Source organism: Eucyclogobius newberryi, unplaced genomic scaffold (assembly GCF_026437365.1).
Source record: "Eucyclogobius newberryi isolate DKJ021-1_F unplaced genomic scaffold, fEucNew1.0.hap1 SCAF_6, whole genome shotgun sequence".
Classification (NCBI taxonomy): Eukaryota; Metazoa; Chordata; class Actinopteri; order Gobiiformes; family Gobiidae; genus Eucyclogobius; species Eucyclogobius newberryi.
The window spans coordinates 9,565,239-9,587,224 of record NW_027316278.1 but is presented as its reverse complement, the minus strand read 5'-3'; the positions used below and the strand labels follow the sequence as shown (position 1 = coordinate 9,587,224).

At 45.8% G+C, this 21,986-nt stretch overlaps 3 protein-coding genes across 3 annotated transcripts; all 3 read left to right on the top strand.

Moving 5' to 3' along the window:
• nelfb (negative elongation factor complex member B) lies at positions 1–7,903 on the top strand. Its single transcript, XM_072433442.1, has 14 exons — positions 1–218; positions 949–1,109; positions 1,187–1,286; positions 1,504–1,734; positions 2,516–2,701; positions 3,507–3,619; positions 3,704–3,806; positions 4,019–4,114; positions 4,905–5,047; positions 5,783–5,889; positions 6,183–6,324; positions 7,056–7,164; positions 7,536–7,719; positions 7,775–7,903. Exons 1-13 carry the CDS (start codon positions 117–119, stop codon positions 7,692–7,694), a joined length of 1,752 nt encoding a protein of 583 aa, XP_072289543.1. The 5' UTR covers positions 1–116; the 3' UTR covers positions 7,695–7,719; positions 7,775–7,903.
• A 10,096-nt stretch (positions 7,904–17,999) lies between these two features.
• On the top strand, positions 18,000–18,984 carry LOC140347416 (P2Y purinoceptor 2-like). Its single transcript, XM_072433855.1, has one exon. It carries the CDS (start codon positions 18,016–18,018, stop codon positions 18,982–18,984), a length of 969 nt encoding a protein of 322 aa, XP_072289956.1. The 5' UTR covers positions 18,000–18,015.
• Positions 18,985–20,361: 1,377 nt separating this feature from the next.
• LOC140347073 (P2Y purinoceptor 2-like) lies at positions 20,362–21,457 on the top strand. Its single transcript, XM_072433402.1, has one exon. It carries the CDS (start codon positions 20,375–20,377, stop codon positions 21,335–21,337), a length of 963 nt encoding a protein of 320 aa, XP_072289503.1. The 5' UTR covers positions 20,362–20,374; the 3' UTR covers positions 21,338–21,457.
• The last annotated feature ends 529 nt before the right edge of the window (positions 21,458–21,986 follow it).

Here is a 21,986-nt window from a genome sequence, read left to right as displayed (position 1 = left end):
TTTGGCAGAAAAAGGGCAAATGTCAGTGTATTCTCAACCCATTTAACCTGCGATTTTGCTCAAACAAAGTAAAATAACGAATGCATAGGTTGTTCGGGTGAATATTTCTCGGCATCATGTTCGCGGGGCTTCCGGAGCTCGGGATTTCCAACGGGGAGGACTTAAAGGAGACTCTAACCAACTGCACAGAACCACTCAAAGCTATTGACCAGTTTCAGGTTTGGATTGATCAATTAAAGTTGTGCATTATTCACACTTAACACATGCTCTTATCGCGTTGTAGTTGCATCGTTTTAGATTAAATCCCGCCCTAACTTTTGCTGCCACGCGTACTCTTTTCATGTTTGTTTTGTTAGCATGTTAGCGTTAGCATCATTATTTATAACTGTAAATAAATAACAACAAAAACTGCGGCAACGTAGTTCTTTGAAAATTAAAAACTATAGTAATTTCAATACTCTTGTGTGTATTGCCTGCCCAATAAAATGCATTGACAATTTTAGGGTCTTATTTTAAAAAAATATGATTTTTAGTAGAAATTGTAAGAAAGTAGTGTAGTGTTACCTATATTTTATTAGACTTGGTAGTGTTATTGCATAAAATGATAACTACAGATGACTTATTTATTGGGCTTGGCAATATGATAGAAAAAAGTATGATTTGTTTTAATTTCCCCCCTCATATTGGTCAAGTTTAATTATTATTATTTTTATCGATTTATTTTGTCTTTTTTTTAATTAACACATTTTAAAATGCTAAACACAAACGATACATAGGCCTACTTTTAATCATTAACATTTGACTTTCATCAAATTTGCTCTTCAAAGTCTGAACTCGCATGCTTTTACTGGCCAAGTCCGTAAAATGGAATAGAATGATTGGAAAAAACCTAAGCTGATCATTAACGAGTAGAAGTGACAGAATCTCCATGTGATTTTTTTTCCACAGATGGAGAATGGCATCCTGCTGCCCACTCTACAGTCTGCTCTCCCCTTCCTGGACCTTCACGGGACACCGCGGCTGGAGTTTCACCAGTCTGTGTTCGACGAACTGCGGGAGAATCTCATGGAGCGCGTGGCCATTATTGCGGAGGGAAAAGAGGGGGACAGGTAACGTTTGCTGTGACGGTAAACATTAACAGATACAGATACAGATACGTGTCATTTCTCTGTTTGTGTTTTTCCAGATATTCAAAACTGGAGGAATTGTTGGAGAAGAGCTTTCCCCTGGTGAAAATGCCTTCCATTCAGCCAGTGGTGATGCAGGTGCTAAAACATCTGCCAAAGGTAAAGAACTAAACCACATACTCTCAAATCATAATAGCAAAACAATCTGTTAATTTGTTGGAAGCTTCTAACTTGTAATTGTGTATGTTTTATTCATCTGTATTTTTAAAACGAGCACAATGCACAAATAACAAAATAAATAAACGTTTACAATATAAATATGTGATACAATGATAGCCCACAATCATGTCTTTAGTTGCATTTTGTTGTTGTGCAGGTGCCAGAGAAAAAGCTGAAGATGGTGATGGCGGACAAAGAGCTGTACAAAGTGTGCGCTGTGGAGGTGAAGAGGCAGATCTGGCAGGACAACCAGGCCCTGTTTGGGGACGAGGTGTCGCCCCTCCTGAAGCAGTACATCGTGGAGAAGGAGTCGGCCCTGTTCAGCAGTGACCTCTCAATCCTCCACAACTTCTTCAGCCCATCACCAAAAATGAGACGGCAAGGAGAAGTGAGAGACGAAACTACTTTATTCAGAATCCTTGAATGTGAATCCTCTCAGATTGGAAAAGGACCATATATTCCTCTTCCAATCTGAGAGGATTCACATTTGTTAAATGTTAGATTATCCAGCTATTCGAACATTTCACAAAATCAGTATAATAGCAATGCATTTTTGCCTGCTCCTGTCTCAATTATTAGAAATTAACCGACAAAGCACTGCGTTTACTAGGGATTTGCCGATAGCTGATACTGATATTCAATATTTAGCTGTCTGCTGTTGTCAATAGCTGATGTTTGCTGCTACTGATATTAAAAAATGTCCAATCCATAGCAAGGCCCACATATCTATTTTAAGTTGAAGTAAAATCAACTTTTCACTTATGGATAAATAACAACAAATAAATACATTCTGTTATCATTTTTGTTATCTGGGATATCAAATAATTTGTAGCATGATTTGGAAAACGTACAGCCATATTTTTAGCCTCATTGCTCTTCTAGTCCTATTTTTGCACATTAGTCTGTTAAAAAAAGAAGAAGAAAAAAACATGTCTTTTTCCCCCAATATCAGCCGATACCGATATACCTGAAAATTGTTTGATATCAACCGATACTGGAACAGATGTATCGCCCATACCTAGTGTTTTCATGCATACGTCTCAAATATGTCTTTAATAGGTTGTTTAATATGCTCGGTTCTGAACAAATAAGCAGCTAAATTACAAGTGACCCTAAATAATAGCCCCAACTATTTTTTACTCATGTGTTCTTTTTGTCACTGCCTGTAGGTGGTGCTAAAGCTGACCCAAATGATCGGGAAGAACGTGAAGCTTTACGACATGGTGCTGCAGTTTCTCAGGACTCTTTTCTTAAGAACTCGTAACGTTCACTACTGCACGCTCCGAGCCGAGCTGCTCATGTCGCTCCACGACCTGGACATCAGCGAGATCTGCTCCGTGGATCCCTGCCATAAAGTAAGACATGAAAAGAAACCGTAAGACAAGCATACACTCACCGGCCACTTTATTAGGTACATCTTACTAGTACCGGGTTGGACCCCCTTTTGCCTTCAGAACTGCTTTAATCCTTCGTGGCATAGATTCAACAAGGTACTGGAAACATTCCTCAGAGAGTTTGGTCCATATTGACATGATAGCATCACGCAGTTGCTGCAGATTTGTCGGCTGCACGTCCATGATGCGAATCTCCCGTTCCACCACATCCCAAAGGTGCTCTATTGGACTGAGATCTGGTGACTGTGGAGGTCATTTGAGTACAGTGAACTCATTGTCATGTTAAGAAACCAGTGTGAGATGATTTGCACTTTATGACATGGCGCGTTATCCTGCTGGAAGTAGCCATCAGAAGATGGCTACACTGAATAGACATCTGAATGTCAGACCAAGCAACCTTTTTCCCATCTTCTATTGTCCAATTTTGGTGATCCTGTGCGAATTGTAGCCTCAGTTTCCTGTTCTTAGCTGACAGGAGTGGCACCCGGTGTGGTGCCAGACCAGCCCGTCTGGCACCAACAACCATGACACGTTCAAAGTCACTTAAATCACCATTCTGATGCTCGGTTTGAACTGTAGTAGTTCGTCTTGACCAAGTCTACATGCCTAAATGCATTGAGTTGCTGCCATGTGATTGGCTGATTAGAAATTGGCGTTAATGGGCAGTTGGACATGTGTACCTAATAAAGTGGCCGGTGAGTGTAGATGTGTGCTGAACAGTATTCTGAGGATGAGTGCGCTCTTTGTTCTTATTCTGTTCTGACAGTTCACTTGGTGCCTAGACGCTTGTATCAGGGAGAAGTTTGTTGATGGCAAAAGAGCCCGAGAGCTGCAAGGCTTTTTGGACGGAGTGAAGAAAGGACAGGAACAAGTCCTCGGGTAAGTCACAGCTATAACGATGAACTAAATTCAATATATAAATGCATCTAAACTAAACACATACTGTTTTTTCATTGTTATCAGAGACCTGTCCATGATCCTATGTGACCCGTTTGCCTGCAACACCCTTGTGCTGAGTATCATAAAGAACATACAGGAGCTGCTCAGTCAGGACGCACTGCCCAGGGTGAGTTTACTGTAAAAAAAAACTGGAGAACAGACTCTAAAATGTGAGCACAGAGAGTAGACTGCTCTTTGGCTTCAAGAAACTTCTAAATATTCAAAAATGCTCTAATGGTACACTAAATTCTGTATAATTGTAATAGGATGTTTTGCCTGGCCGGCATATTTGTCATGCCCTGTTTGTATTGAAATGCTGTGGCTTGTGCTCTTAAACAGGACAGTTCAGATTTGATGCTTCTGTTGAGGATGTTGACTCTGGGACAAGGAGCATGGGATATGATTGACAGCCAAGTCTTCAAAGAGCCTCGTCTGGTCAGTCACTTCAAGTTCCTCTTAATCATTTTGCTTCTCAGTTATCATGGTTTTAGTGCTGGTTTTGTGCCGTGTTTGTCCTGGTTTCGAGCTCGACCTGTCTCTGCTTAAATGCTTGATTATTCCTGGATTATGCGGTTATGATATGCGATAATCATGATTATTTAGGTCACAATATAATCGTAAAAACAAATAATCGTGACTATTTTGGAGGTTCAGTTCAATGTACTCCACGCAAAGTAAACCTACCTACTTAAAAACCTCAAAATCCACTGAACAAAACAGTTTCCAAAGCACTGCACAGACACTTAACTATAAAACAACTAAAGGTATCAATAGTGCTCAGTTTGATCTCACAAGACTGTACAATAAAAGCAAAGTAAAGTCATGGCAACTATAAAATGGCAATTAATAAGCAAAAATAAATAGTAACAGCATTTATCACAATAACTTTGCTTTTGCAGTCAAATTTTGATATCATGAAGCTGGTAATGGACTTTATTAGAATGAATATTATGAAAGGATGTAAATAATCGTTATCGTGATGTTTGGACAATGATGAAAACATTCACACAATTAAGAGACATTTAAGAACAAATAAAAACAATTGGGAAATTTCCTAGTGAGGTGTCATAATTTTCTATCAGGAAATAGAAATATACACCTAAACTTTTTTTTTTTTACTTTTTAGAAAATGTTGCTAAATTACTTAAAACTTGGTGTCAAAATGAGCAAAAAATAGTACCTTTTTTATGATATAATTTCAGTGCTTTTCTGTCTCTGTCATTAGGATTTGGAGGTAGTGACGCGCTTCCTGCCGGCCATGATGTCCGTTGTCGTGGACGACCACATTCATGTTGTGGAACAGAAAGTGCCCAGCGAAGAGAAGAGCTCGCTGACGTACCCCACAGCTCTTCCCGACGCGTTCATCAGGTATCGTGCTGTGGCCGTCTCACTTCCTCTAGAGGTGTGAAAAGTGCCAAATGACTTCACCTTTTAAACAAGCTTTTATTAGAACTCATTTACTCATAAAGTAAATAAAAGGCAAACAAAGATGGACAAATGCTCTCCTGCCATGTTGTCATTGCAGATTAACGCAACGTTGTTTAGGGTATTTATCAACTGCAATTAGACCTGTCACAGTTTTTGCTACAGAAAATGTCACAAACTGTTTATTTATATATTGATCTTTATTTTTTATTTAACCAGGGAAAAACCCCATGAGATCGAAACCTCTTTTTCAAGGGTGACCTGGGTTAAGCACATCTTCATAAAAAACAGTCTCACAAAAACATGAGATATTTAAGAATGATTAAAGCCGAACTACATTTAAAAGCACAGACAATCGTCACCTTTCAGAGACCAGCTCACACGACCTCTATTCAGATTGTTTACAAAAATGTTAGATGTTTGGAGTTCCAGCTTCTCCACAGATGTAACTTACTGTAACCCTTTTTATCCAAATGTAAAATGTATTTTTTAGTTACAGAGACAGTGCATATTAATGAGCATACAATGTAGACATGCCACTTTCCTGGCAGCTCAGGACAAGAAATAACATAAAACACTGTACACACATTCAATAGAAATGACATTATAGTTCAACAACACTTCAGAACCAGTGGTTTTAATAGAAAGTGCATTCAGAATGGCCTGTCTTATTCTTAGATATCTACAAGACAACAGAGTGGCGTGTGAGATGGGGCTGTACTATGTCCTGCACATCGCCAAACTACGAAACAAGAACGCCCTGCAGAGACTCCTGCCTTCTTTAGGTCAGTACAACACTGTCATACATATTAAACAAACACAGTCTTCCTCTGCCGTCCTTCAGCCTGTACACTGAAGGAACTCGCTAAACACACACCGGCATCAACCACGCATGCGCAGCCAGGGAAACGTGCTGTTATCCTGGGAAAGAGGCTGCAGGTGTGCAGTAGGACGCAGGGAATGATTGACATGTGAGAGAACTACTCGGCTGTCCACGCCACGAGGAAATGAGACTCTGATTGCGGGCCAAAAATCCTCTATTATTCCTGGTTATTAAAGGCTGTGCGCTGTGTTCCAGTTGAGACGTACAATGACATGGCGTTTGGGGACATCTTCCTGCATCTGCTGACCGGACACCTCACTCTGCTCTCAGACGAGTTTGGGTCTGAAGACTTCTGCTCCGTCGTCTTTGATGGATTTTTACTCACGTCGTTTTCAAGGTGCCTTCAATGTCTCTTCATTCAGGATCTTTTTAAGAAACCACATATTTCCCTTTTAAGGTCAAACCACAGACTGATATAAACAGGATCTAGTGTGAACTACAAATGTCAGTGTAATGATGAGGTTCTCAGACATTTGTTTAACTCTAAACTAATAAGAATGATCTCCAGGCTTAATCCAGAACTATTTTAATCAAGGTTTAGACCAGGTGCTTCATTTATAAAGAATTGCATATCATTTTTGCTAAGAAGAGAGGCGGACGCCACAAAAACTCCTGTTATTTTTCAGTGCCTGATTTTATAATAAGTGTAAATTTAATTGTTTTATACAATATTTCCTCTCCACAAGTGTTGCAGTTTTCCTATTTCTCCAAACGTGCATAGTGCACATTTCAGAGACTTGGCGCAAATTTGATCAATCCCACCCATGCCACAGATGGGTCTGGGTATATTCTAGTATCTTACGATACGTGTCCCAGCCTTAATGCAGCATCAACAGGTTCTTGTGTAAAACGCTTCAATATATAATTAAATTATGTTGTTTAGAAGTATCACAATGCACATTGCTGTATCGATATGCATATATCATGATATATTGGCCCCATGTTTCGACCCAGTATAGTTCTTTTGTAGACTTTGTTTGGACCTGGTAAAGTTCTAAATGTTTTTTGAGATCCACTTTAACTTGTGTACTTTTATTAACTGTTTCATTGTTGTTTCCTCTATTACAGTAAAGAGAACGTTCACAGACACACTCTTCGAATGCTGGTTCACCTTCACCACAAAGTCCTGCCTTCTTGCATGGAGACCCTCAAGAAGACACTGGAACCCCCCAAACAGGTTACTGTCTATATGTGTGTATATGTATGTGTTCTTTCCTCTTATGACTTTATGTTTGTGGTTTGCTGCGTAGCAATACAAATTTGGTAGTTTCATATCACTAAAGATGACTTGAAACCAAAACCCACACGGCCACTGACTAAAAACATACTTTCACATGATGGTTCACAAATGACTTTGTTTCAGATCGCACTCTTAATAGTTATGCTTTTCTTTTCGATCACAAAAGACTTAACTATACACAAACTCGACCTCAAAGCGACAAAATAAAACCGTAAAAAGAATTAAACACAAAAAACTAAATCTTAAAAGCAGTATGTGACTAAAACTGAATAACTTTTGACATTTCCTCTTTGTTTTCGTTGCCACAGTGCAGTGAACCGTTGAAGGAGCTGTACGCCAAGCTGACGGAGAAGCTGGAAGCGCAGAAGAAGAGCCCCCCTCCGGCCGACGAGCCTCCATCTTTAGACCTGGGGCTGCACCCGGTGAGCGTGCCCCCCTCCAGCGCCACGCCCTCCACGCCGCACTAAACGCTCAAACGGATTTACTTTTCACCTCGGCAACCAGCTCAGAACAAAAAACAACCCGGGGACGTTCCTGTGTTTTGAACTTTTTATACGCGCTTGTAGAACTGGACTATTATACGTTTGTTAATTTTGTGGTTATTTTGGACTTTTTCGCGAATATATGATTGATATTTGTAGATTTTCCTTTTGGATATTTCTTGTCAAAAGCAATGCAATCAATTAAAAAGGCGATCTTTCTTAAAATCGTTTGTTTTCATATTTTGGTTTGAACGCGAACGTCACCGTATTACTCTTTCTCCTTTTACCTAAATATATATTCTAAGATGAGCCTTTATTTGTCCACACAATGGGGAACTTTCGGTGTTGCAACGCAAGTAGATATAAATATAATTTCCATTTCAAAAGATGTGGTTTCTTCCGGGTTTGCCCAAAACGCACCACGGGAGGGGGGGGACGCGACACGCAGGAGCATGTAACAGTAGATTTAGTGTGTTTTAGACAGACAGAACTGACGCTTAAGTGTGCACCCTCCCCCACCCACCCAGTCACGGCAAAACGCGCTGAAGAAAATGTGGTAAACGGGTTTAAAATGTGTATTTGCGATATAAAGGCGCGCAGCAGCAGGGTGACGGGCGCGCGCGCTCTCCCCGGGGCAGCGCGCAGGGACAGACCTGCTCCTTCGCTCTTATTTACAGCAGTTATATGGACGGAGAATATTGCACCAGTACGATTTACATTATGTCGGAGTATTGCACATGAATTTGACAGTATTGCACATGATAAAGTCAGTATTGCACATGGGTATGACAGTATACACCAGTCCTCTCCAAACTACGGCCCGCAGGCCACATCCGGCCCGCTGGACCTTTCAATCCGGCCCGCCAAGCTTGTTCAAATTATATTAAAAATGTAAAAAAAAAAAAAAGAAAATCCGTAGGCTTTATTAGACAGTAGATGAAATGAGAAAGAAAGGAAGGGGAATGATGAGAGAGAAAGGAGGACATGCAGCAAATGTCGGAGTCGGGATTCAAACTCACGATACTGTGGCTGGCTGTTCATTTTACCTTTCGCTTGTAATGACCACATTTCCCCAAGAGATGCCACTGCTCCCTCTAAGCTGCGCCTGCGCAGCTGCGCACTGCTCGCACTTAGTGCACTGCTCACACTTAGTGCACTGCAAGAAAATCTATGGTGCGCAGAAAATAAAATTCACCACAAACGGCCACTGGGGCCAATCAAGCAGGAAGCGCAAGTGTTTGACACACTGAAGACTCTAGTAGACAGTAGAAGACAGTAGATAATGAATCATTATTTAATGCATTTGGAAAACAATTTGTACATTGAGCCTTGCATTTGTTGCTTTGTTACAAGTTACAGGTCAAATCTTGCGTGTAATTTATAGTAATTCATTAGTTCACACAAACACACCATATTTTCCTGGCCCGGCCCCTCGGCCAAATTTTAGAACCCAATGTGGCGGTGGCTGCCCACGAGTCCGAAGGTTCACTAGTCCGAAAATTCAGAAATTTTAAGGTTCACTAGTCAGAAGGTTCACTGGTCCGAAGGTTCGCTAGTCCGAAGCTGTGTGTCCGTGCAGCGGGCTGTCCTCGCCTCCCTTTGCCCCACACACTGCTTTTTGGACTTTTCTAGTGTTGATGCACTTTTTATGATTGATTAAACTCACGTATTTTCCAGAACCGACTTGTTTCTGTGCATAGCCTGAGCTCCTTATCGTATTATTAATGAATGAATTAACTCAACTCCTCCTTGAACCGACACCTTAACGTGGTGGAGGGGTTTGAGTGCCCGAATGATCCCGGGAGCTATGTTGTCGGCGGCTTCATGCCCCTGGTAGGGTCTCCCAAGGCAAACAGGTCCTAGGTGACGGGTCAGACAAAGATCGGTTCAGAAGCCTCTTATGACGACGACACAATCAAGGCAGTTCACGTCGCCCGGATCGGCGTCACCGGGGCCCCATCCTGGAGCCAGGCCTGGGATGGGTGCTCCATGGCGAGCGCCTGGTGGCCGGGTCTTACCCCACGGGGCCCGGCCGGGCACAGCCCGAAAGAGCGACGTGGGGCCGCCCTCCCGTGGGCCCACCACCCGCAGGAGGATCCATAAGGGGCCGGTGCAGAGAGATCTGGGCGGCAGTCGACGGCAGGGGCCTCGGCGACCAGATCTCCAGACACAGAGACTAACTCTGGGGACATGGAATGTCACCTCGCTGGGGGTGAAAGAGCCTGAGCTTGTGCGGGAGGTTGAGCGATACCGACTAGATATAGTCGGCCTCACCTCCACGCACAGTTTGGGCTCTGGAACCCATCTCCTCGAGAGCGGCTGGACGCTCCACTTCTCTGGTGTTGCCCGCGGGGAGAGGCGGCGGGCTGGTGTGGGCTTGCTGATAGCCCCTCAGCTCAGCCGCCACGTGTTGGAGTTTACCCCGGTGAACGAGAGGGTCGCGTCCCTCCGCCTTCGGGTGGGGGACAGGTCTCTCACTGTTGTGGCGGCCTACGGGCCGAACAGCAGTGCAGAGTACCCGGCCTTCTTGGAGTCCTTGGGAGGGGTACTGGACAGTGCACCGACCGGGGACTCCGTTGTTCTACTGGGGGACTTCAACGCCCACGTGGGCAATGACAGTGACACCTGGAGAGGGGTGATCGGGAAGAACGGCTTCCCCGATCTGAACCCGAGCGGTGTTCAGTTATTGGACTTCTGTGCTAGCCACGGATTGTCCATAACGAACACCATGTTCAAGCACAAGGGTGTCCATCAGTGCACGTGGCACCAGGACACCCTAGGCCGGAGGTCAATGATCGACTTAGTTGTCGTGTCATCAGACCTCCGGCCGCGTGTCTTGGACACTCGGGTGAAGAGAGGGGCAGAGTTGTCAACCGATCACCACCTGGTGGTGAGTTGGATCCGCTGGCGGAGGAGGAAGCCGGACAGACTTGGCAGACCCAAGCGCATTGTGAGGGTCTGTTGGGAACGTCTAGTGGAGCCCTCTGTCAGTAGGGTATTCAACTCGCACCTCCGGGAGAGCTTCTCCCATGTCCCGGGGGAGGCTGGGGACATTGAGTCCGAGTGGACCATGTTCTCCGCCTCCATTGTTGATGCGGCTGCTCGGAGCTGTGGTCGCAAGGTCTCCGGTGCCTGTCGTGGCGGCAACCCCCGAACCCGGTGGTGGACACCGGAAGTAAGGGATGCCGTCAGACTAAAGAAGGAGGCCTATCAGGCCACTCTGGCTTGTAGGTCTCCGGAGGTCATCGACGGGTATCGGCAGGCCAAGCGAGCCGCGGCTCGTGCTGTCGCAGAGGCAAAAACCCGGGCCTGGGAGGAGTTCGGGGAGGCCATGGAGGAGGACTATCGGTCGGCACCAAAGAAATTCTGGCAAACCGTCCGGCGCCTCAGGAAGGGGAAGCAGTGTCTCACAAACACCGTTTACGGTGCGGGTGGAGGCCTGCTGACCTCGACTGGGGATGTCGTCGGACGGTGGAAGGAATACTTTGAGGATCTCCTTAATCCCTCAGTCACGTCTTCTGAAGAGGAAGTAGAGACCGGGGACTCGGAGGCTGGCTCATCCATCACCCAAGCTGAAGTCACTGAGGTTGTCCGCAAACTCCTCGGTGGCAGGGCTCCGGGGGTGGATGAGATCCGCCCTGAGTACCTAAAGTATCTGGATGTTGTAGGACTGTCTTGGTTGACACGTCTCTGCAACATCGCGTGGCGTTCGGGGACCGTGCCTCTGGACTGGCAGACCGGGGTGGTGGTCCCTCTGTTCAAGAAGGGGGACCGGAGGGTGTGTTCCAACTACAGAGGGATCACACTCCTCAGCCTCCCGGGTAAGGTCTATTCCAAGGTACTGGAGAGGAGAATCCGACCGATAGTCGAACCTCGGATTCAGGAGGAGCAGAGTGGTTTTCGTCCCGGTCGTGGAACACTGGACCAGCTCTATACCCTCCATCGGGTGCTCGAGGGTTCATGGGAGTTTGCCCAACCAGTCCACATGTGCTTTGTGGATCTGGAGAAGGCTTTCGACCGTGTCCCTCGGGGTGTCCTTTGGGGGGTGCTCCGGGAGTACGGAGTCCGGGGCCCTTTGCTCAGGGCTGTCCGGTCCCTGTATGACCGGAGCAGGAGCTGTGTTCGCATTGCCGGCAGTAAGTCAGACCTGTTCCCAGTGCATGTTGGACTCCGCCAGGGCTGCCCTGTGTCACCGGTTCTGTTCATAATTTTTATGGACAGAATTTCTAGGCGCAGTCAGGGGTCGGAGGGGGTCCGGTTTGGGGACCACAGGATCTCATCTCTGCTGTTTGCAGACGATGTTGTCCTGATGGCTCCATCAAACCCGGACCTGCAACATGCACTGGGACGGTTTGCAGCCGAGTGTGAAGCGGCTGGGATGAGAATCAGCACCTCCAAATCCGAGGCCATGGTTCTCGACCGGAAAAAGGTGGCTTGCCCTCTCCAGGTGGGTGGGGTGTCCTTGCCCCAAGTGGAGGAGTTCAAGTATCTCGGGGTCTTGTTCACGAGTGAGGGAAGGATGGAGCGTGAGATCGACAGGCGGATCGGTGCAGCGGCTGCAGTGATGCAGTCGCTGCATCGGACTGTTGTGGTAAAGAGGGAGCTGAGCCGAAAGGCAAAGCTCTCTATTTACCGGTCGGTCTACGTTCCTACCCTCACCTATGGTCATGAGCTTTGGGTAGTGACCGAAAGAACAAGATCGCGGATACAAGCGGTCGAAATGAGTTTCCTCCGCCGGGTGGCTGGGCGCTCCCTTAGACATAAGGTGAGGAGCTCGGCCACACGGGGGGAGCTCGGAGTAGAGCCGCTGCTCCTCCACGTCGAGAGGAGCCAGCTGAGGTGGCTCGGGCATCTGTTCCGGATGCCTCCTGGGCGCCTCCCTCGGGAGGTGTTTCAGGCATGTCCCACCGGGAAGAGGCCCCGGGGAAGACCCAGGACACGCTGGAGAGACTATGTCTCTCGGCTGGCCTGGGAACGCCTCGGGATCCCCCCGGAGGAGTTAGAGGAAGTGTCTGGGGAGAAGGAAGTCTGGGAGTCCCTGCTCAGACTGCTGCCCCCGCGACCCGGCCCCGGATAAAGCGGCAGAAGATGGATGGATGGATGAATTAACTCAAATAGCGCAGCAGTTTCGGCCGCGCCGCGGCTCTGTAGACACTCCCGTCTTGGCCAGCTGAATTTTCTTTTTGACTATCAATCCTACGGTGATCGGATCACGCGTATTTCTATACTTATAATCAAATGAAGGTCATAGAGTGGAGGATTCTGTTCACGCATTTTTCTTACGATCAAATGAGGGCATAAAGCGGAGGATTCGATATGTTTATGCCCCCTTCGGACTTGTGAACCTTCGGACTAGCAAACCTTCGGACTCGTGGGGGGTAACAGCTCCAGCAGGCCACACCTACAGGAGCTGATGCCACCACAGAGTCGTAGAAGGTCTTCAGGAGTGGCCCTGTCACTCCAAAAGACCTGAGTCTCCTCAGGAGGTAGAGCCGACTCTGGCTCTTCCTGTACAGTGCGTCTGTGTTATGAGTCCAGTCCAGTTTGTGGTTCAGATGAACACCCAGGTACTTGTATGAGTCCACTCTCTCAATGTCCCTTCCCTGGATGTTCACTGGTGAGGGGGCAGTGGGGTGGCGTCTGCGGAAGTCCACCACCATCTTCTTGGTCTTCCCCGCGTTGATGAGGAGGTGGTTCCGCTGACACCAGTCCACAAAGTCCTGCGCCAGTCCTCTGTGATAATTCCAATGATGGCAGAGTTGTCAGACACAGCTGTCCGTGTCGTGTCTGAGGTCTGCAGTGTAGAGGGTGAAGAGAAAGGGCGCGAGGACAGTGCCCTGGGGCGCCCCCACACTGCAGATCCAAGTGTCAGACACACAGTCCCGGGCTCTCACAAGCTGTGAGAGTCCAGGATCCACTCTGCCAGGTCATACTCCACACCAGCAGTCTCCAGCTTGTCCCTCAGGAGCAGCGGCTGGATGGTGTTGAAGGTGCTGCAGAGATCAAAAAACAGAATCCTCACAGTGCTGCCAGGCTTTTCCAGGTGAGAGAGAGAGCGGTGGAGCAGGGAGATGATGGCGTCCTCCACTCCGATGCCAGACCGGTATGCAAACTGCAGCGGGTCAATTGCTGGGCCCACGGTGGGGCGGAGGTGGTCCAGGACCAGCCGCTCCAGTGTCTTCATCAGATGGAACTTGAGAGCCACTGGCCTGAAGCTGTTGAGGTCTTCGGCGCGCGGTGTCTTGGGCACAGGTACCAGACCTGTGGTACCACCCTCAGCTTCAGGCTCATGTTGAAGACATGCTCCATAACTCCACACAGTTCCTCTGCGCAGGACTTAAGGAGCCTGGGGCTGATGCCGTCAGGTCCTGCTGCCTTCCTTATTTTAATCGTCTTCAGCTCTCTCTTCACCTGTGCTGCTGTGACAGTCATTGGTTGGCAGGGGGACTGTGTGCTGGGGGGATGGGTGAGTTTGGGTGGCGTGGTGAGCTGATGGGCCGAAGCGGTTGAAGGTGTGAAGACGAACGGGTGTAGGCCATTGTCCAGCTGTGGAAGAGAGAGCATGCAACTGTGCAGGGGGAGGGATGGGTGATTGATCAAATCTCAGCAAGTGAGAATTCAGTTCATTCACCCTATGTAGGTCTCCCTCTGTCTGGGCAGGGGGGGACTTTGAAGCCTTAGATGATTTTCAGGCTCCTCCACACTCCTGAATGTTCTTCTGCTGCAGCTGCTCCTCCATCCTCCTCTTGTAGCTGACTTCCGCCTGCCTGATCTTCCTCCTCAGCTCCTTCTGCACAGTCCTCAGCTCCTCCTTCTTCCCTGACCTGAAGGCTCTCTTCATCTCCTTCAGCAGAGCCTTCAGTTCACAGTTAATCCATGGCTTGTTGTTTGGAAAACGCCGCACCGTCCGGGTGGGAACAGTGTTCTCAAAACAGAAGTTGATGTAGTCCGTGATGCACTCTGTGATGGTGTTGATGTCCTCCCTATGTGGGTCATAAAGCTGAAGCAGTCCCTCAGAGCCTCCACGCTCTCAGCAGACCACCTCCTCACCACACGGGGCACCACAGGCTGCCTGTGCACGATGGGTTCATACACAGGCCCAGTGACGTGCGTTGAGGTTCAGGGCGAGTGAGGCACCAAAAAAAATCTGGGAGAACTGGGAGTTGAACACACTTTTTCTTGTATTCAATGCAAGTGTCGCTCACCATTAGTCAATGAGTGATGTCAGCGTTTTTAGATGTATACCTCCGTCTAAAACAGTGGTCCCCAAACTTTTTGACTCAAGGGCCACATTGGGTTCTAAAATTTGGCCGAAGGGCCGGGCCAGGAAAATATGGTGTTTGTGTGAACTAATTAATTACTATAAATTACACGCAAGATTTGACCTGTAACTTGTAACAAAGCAACAAATGCAAGGCTCAATGTACAAATTGTTTTCCAAATGCATTAAATAATGATTAATTATCTACTGTCTTCTACTGTCTACAAGAGTCTTCTACTGTCCACAAGAGTCTTCTACTGTCCACAAGAGTCTTCTTCAGTGTCAAACACTTGCACTTCCTGCTTGATTGGCCCCGGTGGCCGTTTGTGGTGAATTTTATTTTCTGCGCACCATAGATTTGGTGCGAGCAGTGCGCTATGTGCGAGCAGTGCACTATGTGGAGCAGTGCACTATGTGCGAGCAGTGCACTATGTGGAGCAGTGCACTATGTGCGAGCAGTGCACTAAGTGCGAGCAGTGCACTATGTGGAGCAGTGCGCAGCTGCGCAGGTGCATCTTAGAGGGAACAGTGGCATCTCTTGGGGAAATGTGGGCATTACAGGCGAAAGGTAAAATGAACAGCCAGCCACAGTATCGTGAGTTTGAATCCCGACTCCGACGTTTGCTGCATGTCCTCCTTTCTCTATCTAAGGAATAAGATAGTGAAACCTGTCCACACACGGCCGGGCTCAGGAGCATGCGCGTCCATGCGGCCCATGTAATGATGCCTCTTTGAGTGAACCTTTACTGCGGTTTTATAATGAATCTGTGAGCCTAAAACACGCTTCAGAAATACAATTCATACATTATCGAGAATATGGAAGCACTGAGCACATCGTCAGGGTGTTTTATTTGTTATAAACAGAGGGAGAGAGAGTGACACATCATTTTGCATCGCACCAGCTCAGTTTGTGAGGAGTGTGTGCGCTCCAGCGGCTGAGCAGGAGCAGCCTCCCCCCTGTATGTGAACATTTTGACATTCTTATTTGACATAATATTGTTCGATATTGGATTCAAACGGAAAGTGGGTTTATAATACATACCAGATGACAAAATATTAATATTTTTTTATATTGTATTTATTTATTTATTTTTTCCCAAGATTGACAGGTGAGGCCCTGCCTCCCCTGCTGCCCCTGAATGCACGTCCCTACACAGGCCTCAGAGGTACAAGGTTGTGGTCCGAGCTGCCCAGGGGAGGGAGGGGGGAGGAGGAATAAGCCTCCTTGGTGTTGGCAAAGAACAAGTCAGGTGTTTTATTGTCTCTGGTGGGGCAGGGTGTATGTTGAAGAGGGAAAAGCGTGGTTAAAGTCACCAGAGATGAGGAAGGACGCCTGTGGGTGCTGTGTCTGTAGCCTGCTGGTGCAGCAGAGCAGTGCTCCACAAGCATTTTCAGCATTAGCAGACGGGGCCACATACACTGCTATCACAATAACATGTGAGAACTCCCAGGGCAGGTAGTATGGCCTCATGCCAATAGGCAACAGTTCAATGTATTTGTTACACGCCTGCTCCTTTACTGTGCAATGATCAGATTTGCACCAGTTCTCATTCACAAACACAGCCAGGCCGCCTCCTCTTTTCTTACCGCACTCTCTCGTTCTGTCTGCTTGTAGCAGATGAAAGTTGTCCAAAGCAATGATGGAGTCTGGCATTTCTGGTGTTAACCACGTCTCTGTGAAGAGCATGACACTGCTGTCCCTATAAACCCTCTGGGACCGTGCGAGAATCGCTAGCTCCGGCGTCTTGTTCTGCAGAGACCTCACGTTTCCCGTGACTCTGTGTTTTCCGTAAAATATCAGCCGGGATTACGTGACGGTCTCGGGGGGGGGGGGGGGGGGAACAACAGCGTCGCGCAGCGCTAACAGCTGCTCCTTAGTATAAGCCAGCACCAGCCGGGGGGGCTCGGGGCCAGTGCACATTACAAACGACGAAAACATGCAGTAATCCAGCGGAACACAACCAAACCAAAGCGGGTCCAGAGAGTGTCTGCGAGCCCCGGCCGTACAAATAAAAGTACAAATATATTTACAAAAATGCAATAGAGCACAAAAAGTATGAAAGAGAGAGAGAGCGTTGCAATAGGCAGCCAGCAGACACCAGCGCCAAAAGGCCTCTTGTATTGTTAAAACGTCTATTGCCCTTTGTATGGTGTATTATTTTTTTTAATCTGGAGCTGCAGTATGTCATTCACCAATTTGGTTCAGGTTGTAGAAAAGCCTTTACTCTGATGTGCAGTTTTGTCCCAACAAAACATTTACATTCTTCTCCAAACATAGATATTTTTGAATCATTTGGTTTTCACTGTGAAAGTCAAAGTTATAATGGAAGATGCTTGAAAATAAATAATTTGGATTTCTAAAACGGACTCTTTGAGCACAGTAAAGCTTGTAAAACAAAGTCCATAGATGAAATGGCAGCAAATGGAACCTCCCCTTCCATCCAAATAAATGACATGAAAAATTGCTGCGCTGTTTCCTGTTTAAGCTTTAGCTTGAACAATGCAACAACAATTCAATGCAACAGGTCCTGTTTGACACTTCACAGCAAATCAACACAGGTAGGTTTTTCTGGACTTTTCTGGAGTTTTGTCTAGGTCAGTGTTTAAATTATCTCGTCAGTTCTAAAGCTGCCAAAAATATATTTGTTTTGTTTAATGGTTTTATTGTGAAAATAAAGACTCAATAGAAGTTATTCAGAACCCATCGTGATCGAGACCTCATTTTCAAGAGGTTTGTTTATGTTTCATTTTATGTGAATGGTATTTGATAAAGAGTAAGTGCTGAAAAAAGGATTCAAACCTCACATCTTTAGGACTGTTACTTAGTATTGGTTTGCTTTTCAAATTACATACGGAAAATGTGAATTGGGCCATCCCAAAAGCAACATTAAATGGGCAAAACCTCTGTTTCAGATGAACACCAGAAAAACATCTGTTAAAAGCAGAGTTGAGATTCATTTAATTGTTTTATTATAGAATTCAAACTTCTTCATATAAAATAATGCATGATTTTACAATCTCTCCAGGTTGGTATTGTCTGTCAGTATGAACAACAGCAGTGACTTTGAGAGCTGCCAGCCCAGACCTCAGCCCATGTCCATCCCTGTGCTCATGTGCCTGGTCAGTTTCATCGGTTTCATCCTGAACGTCTTCAGCCTGTGGGTCTTCTCCTGCCGTCTGCCCTCATGGAGCGCTGGGACCGTCCTGCAGTTCAACCTGGCTCTCAGTGACATTCTGGCCACTCCTGTCACTCCACTCATGGCCGTGTACTTTGCAATGGGTAATGACTGGTCTTTCGGAAAGGTGCTGTGCACTGTCATGATTGCCTTCTTGAGTGCCCAGTTCTACGGCAGCACCATATTCCTCACTCTGATCAGCTTCCACAGGTACAAAGTGGTGGCGCACTTCAACAAGAGCAGCAGGATGAAAAACAAAAGCTTTATCAAGAAGCTGTGTGCTGGAGTGTGGCTCTTTCTGCTGGCACACTCATTGGTTTATGGTTTTGCCACTCCCTCCACTAAAGTAGGAAAAATCACACAATGTTTCAGCTTCAGTCAGAGGTCTCAGAAAAACTCTTTATTCATCATCAGCTGTGTCCTGGTATCGGTTGGTTTCCTGCTTCCTCTAAGTATCTCAGCCACTTGTTATATTCGTGTGAAAAACGCTCTCGCTCGTCTCAACAACATCACACCAAAGAGTCTCAAAGTCAAGCTCAAATCCCAGCGCATGATTCAAATGTGCCTCATCATATTTGTCATCTGCTTCCTGCCTATAAATGTGATCCGCACTACAGCAGGGGTGGTGTTGAACTTCTATCCCCAGCGATGCCAATTGATTGATCATTTACAGACGGCGTACTATGCCTCATTGGTTGTAGCTGGACTGAACTGCTGCCTGGACCCTCTGCTCTACTGTTTTGGATCACAGACCTTTAGAGATGCAGTTCCATCTTTTAAGGTCAAGTCAGCGGAGCCTCAGTCAAGTGATACAGAAATGACATCAAATAACATGTAGATGACATAATTCTGTGTAAACACTTCATGGTTACAGGTATGTATTTGCATATGTAATTACAAATATACAAATGCATTTGTGTATTTTGATATATATTCAAAATGTGTGATATTTTCATAGGTGTTTTATAATATTAATATATAATTTGGAAAATAAAAGACTGTGCTGCCTGTTACTTGAAATGATCTGTGCTCTAATGGGAAACTCCTCCTCTACAATAAAATATGAAACTAGCAAAAGCCAACAGTTCTTTCAGTTCCAGTCTACACGCATCAAAACAGGTAAGAGTGATTTGTATGTTAATGCCATTTATGTTGTTGTGGGACAGGACTTTATGAACACACTCTTAAACATTGTTTAATTTGAAGTTTGAAAAAGGGTTTATGTCAACAATATGGATGATAAATTCACATTTTGGAGCGAGGTGCAAGAGAAGAAGCAGCCCAAAATACATGAAGAGAAAGAACATGTCCGCACACCTTTTACCATGTGAATGTTTTCAGACATAAACAACCTTTATGGATTCAGAAAGAAAACAGCTGAGTTCCAGAGAGCCATCTTAAATAGCATGTGGCAAGCAGCCAAGGGTGACATGTAGTTAAATGAACAGGGCATAACAATCAAATTCATGGAAATCAATAAAAAGGAAAGATGTTTTAGTTTTGTTAAAAGTATTGTCTGTCATGTGTTTCTATTGAAAACCATGTGTTTTATTTAGACTTATTTGCCATTAGAATCTGCTAGAGAGATATATACGTGTATATAAAGATATGTTTATAGCACAGTAGTTTGGGTCTACTTTCTGGTCTACTTATTTGCCTCAGTGTTGTTTTAACAAAACATGGTGGTTTTGCCCTTTTCTTCACTTAGAAGGATTTGATTGATTGTAGATTATTTTGTGCACAGTTCATTTAGCGACCTGCCACCCTTGGGCGCTTGCCACACCCTATTTAAGATGACTCCTTGGAACTCCTCTGTTTGCCTGATAAAGGCCTAAAGCGCAAAGGTTTTCTATTGCTGATAAATTCAAATTTTGCCAATAAGATAGTGTGTGGTAATCTTTGTTTATGAAAAAAAGGATTATAAAATGGTTATTTACAAACTACCTTAATACAAAGAGATTTGCAGAGTTATTCACAATTAACAATTAAATATTTTAAAATATATTTAATGACCAATATTTATTTATATATGAAAATATATTAACTTTAATATTGAATTAGTACTCGTGAAACTAGATTTCCACTTCTTCTTTCTTATATCCTTAAATGCCCTTTTTGTAAAACAATAGCTTCCTCACATAGATTAACATTTAACGTTCAAAAGTATCCTTCAATGCAATAATTCTTAAACCTCGATGTTCCGTCCTATAGGTTTTAATACTCTGAACATGAACAACACCAATGAGAGCTGCTTGCCTATCGCCCAGCCCATGTCCATCCCTGTGCTCATGTGCCTGGTCAGTTTCATCGGTTTCATCCAGAACGTCTTCAGCCTGTGGGTCTTCTGCTGCCGTCTGTCGTCATGGAGCGCTGGGACCGTCCTGCAGTTCAACCTGGCTCTCAGCGACACTCTGGCCACTCCTGTCACTCCGCTCATAGCCGTATATTTCCTCATGGGCAACAACTGGACTTTTGGACAGTTCCTCTGCCAAGTCAAGATCGCTCTGATGTCTTCCCATTTTTACGGCAGCACCATATTCCTCACTCTGATCAGCGTCCACAGGTACACGGCCGTGGCGCACTTCAACAAGAGCAGCAGGATGAAAAACAAACGCTTTATCATGAAGCTGTGTGCCGGAGTGTGGCTTCTACTTTTGGCACAGTCAGTGGTTTATTGCTTCGTCGTTCCCCAAACTAAAGTCGGCAATCATCCACAATGTCTCAGCTTCAGCCAAAGGACATTGTCAAACTCCATGTTTGTGATCAACTTTGTTCTGTTTTTGTTTGGTTTCCTCCTTCCTCTCAGCATCTCCGCCTCCTGTTATTTCCGTCTCACAAACATACTCACTCGCTTGAACACCAGCACCCCCAAAGGCCTAAAGGTCAAGCTCAAATCCCAGCGCATGATCCGAATGTGCCTGGTCATTTTCGGCGTCTGCTTCCTGCCCATGAACGTGACCCGGATGATCGCAGCGGTGCTCACTAAATACTTCCCTCACCATTGTGACACTGTCCATCAGGTGCAGACGGCTTACTATGCCTCGTGGGTTGTGGCTGGACTGAACTGCTGCCTGGACCTGCTGCTCTACTGTTTTGGATCGCAGAACTTTAGAGATGCCTTTCCGTCTTGGAAGAAAAGTCCAACAGATTATCAGCAAAGAAGTGAATCAGAAACAACAGCAAACTACTAAACTTTCCCAGGAGTTATATGACATCATCTTGGGTATAGCAACAACAAGGGTTTTGCTTTTCAGGTTAGCTAAAGAAACGTTCAAGTTGTTGCCTACAATTGTGTATTCAGACCAATTATATTACAGGACATTTAAAAATACTGAATCTACAGGGATATTCTAACTGCTAACGGCTTCTTTGTTGACTTCTAACCAGGAATGCTCTGGAAATCCACTCAAACTATATTTCCAAAACATACTATAACTTACTGTGGCAGGATAGCCTGCAGGCGGGCCCCTGCCACTGCTCAGACACCCCTGATAGGTGAATCAATCTAGAGTAGCTCCATAAATTGCCGTCAGGTGACGTCAGTCGACCTCTGACCTCACACACTTCCTAGTTGCTCGGTGCTCCACATCGCTCCTCAGTCCAGGTATTTGAGTTGTAGTATGTGAATGAGAAGATTGTATAATGTCTAACTAGTGTCACTATTTAGTGTGCCGCGGTGCCACCATGAGCCCGCGTGGTGTGCGACCTCCGGGATGTATGGCGTGCCGTTTGCCGGGCGGCTAGGCGACGTAAAGCCTCACTGTCAAAGCGCTAGCGGCGACGTGTTGTATCCATCCCGTTTCAGGTGCCCGGAGACCCTGTCTTGCCTTTTGTTGGGTA

Coding starts and splice junctions, on each gene's coding strand:
- nelfb (XM_072433442.1), top strand. CDS start 117: ATGTTCGCGGGGCTTCCGGAGCTCGGGATTTCCAACGGGGAGGACTTA. Junction 3,807..4,018: donor GTCAGGACGCACTGCCCAGG/GTGAGTTTACTG, acceptor GCTCTTAAACAG/GACAGTTCAGATTTGATGCT. Junction 7,165..7,535: donor CACTGGAACCCCCCAAACAG/GTTACTGTCTAT, acceptor TCGTTGCCACAG/TGCAGTGAACCGTTGAAGGA.
- LOC140347416 (XM_072433855.1), top strand. CDS start 18,016: ATGAACAACAGCAGTGACTTTGAGAGCTGCCAGCCCAGACCTCAGCCC.
- LOC140347073 (XM_072433402.1), top strand. CDS start 20,375: ATGAACAACACCAATGAGAGCTGCTTGCCTATCGCCCAGCCCATGTCC.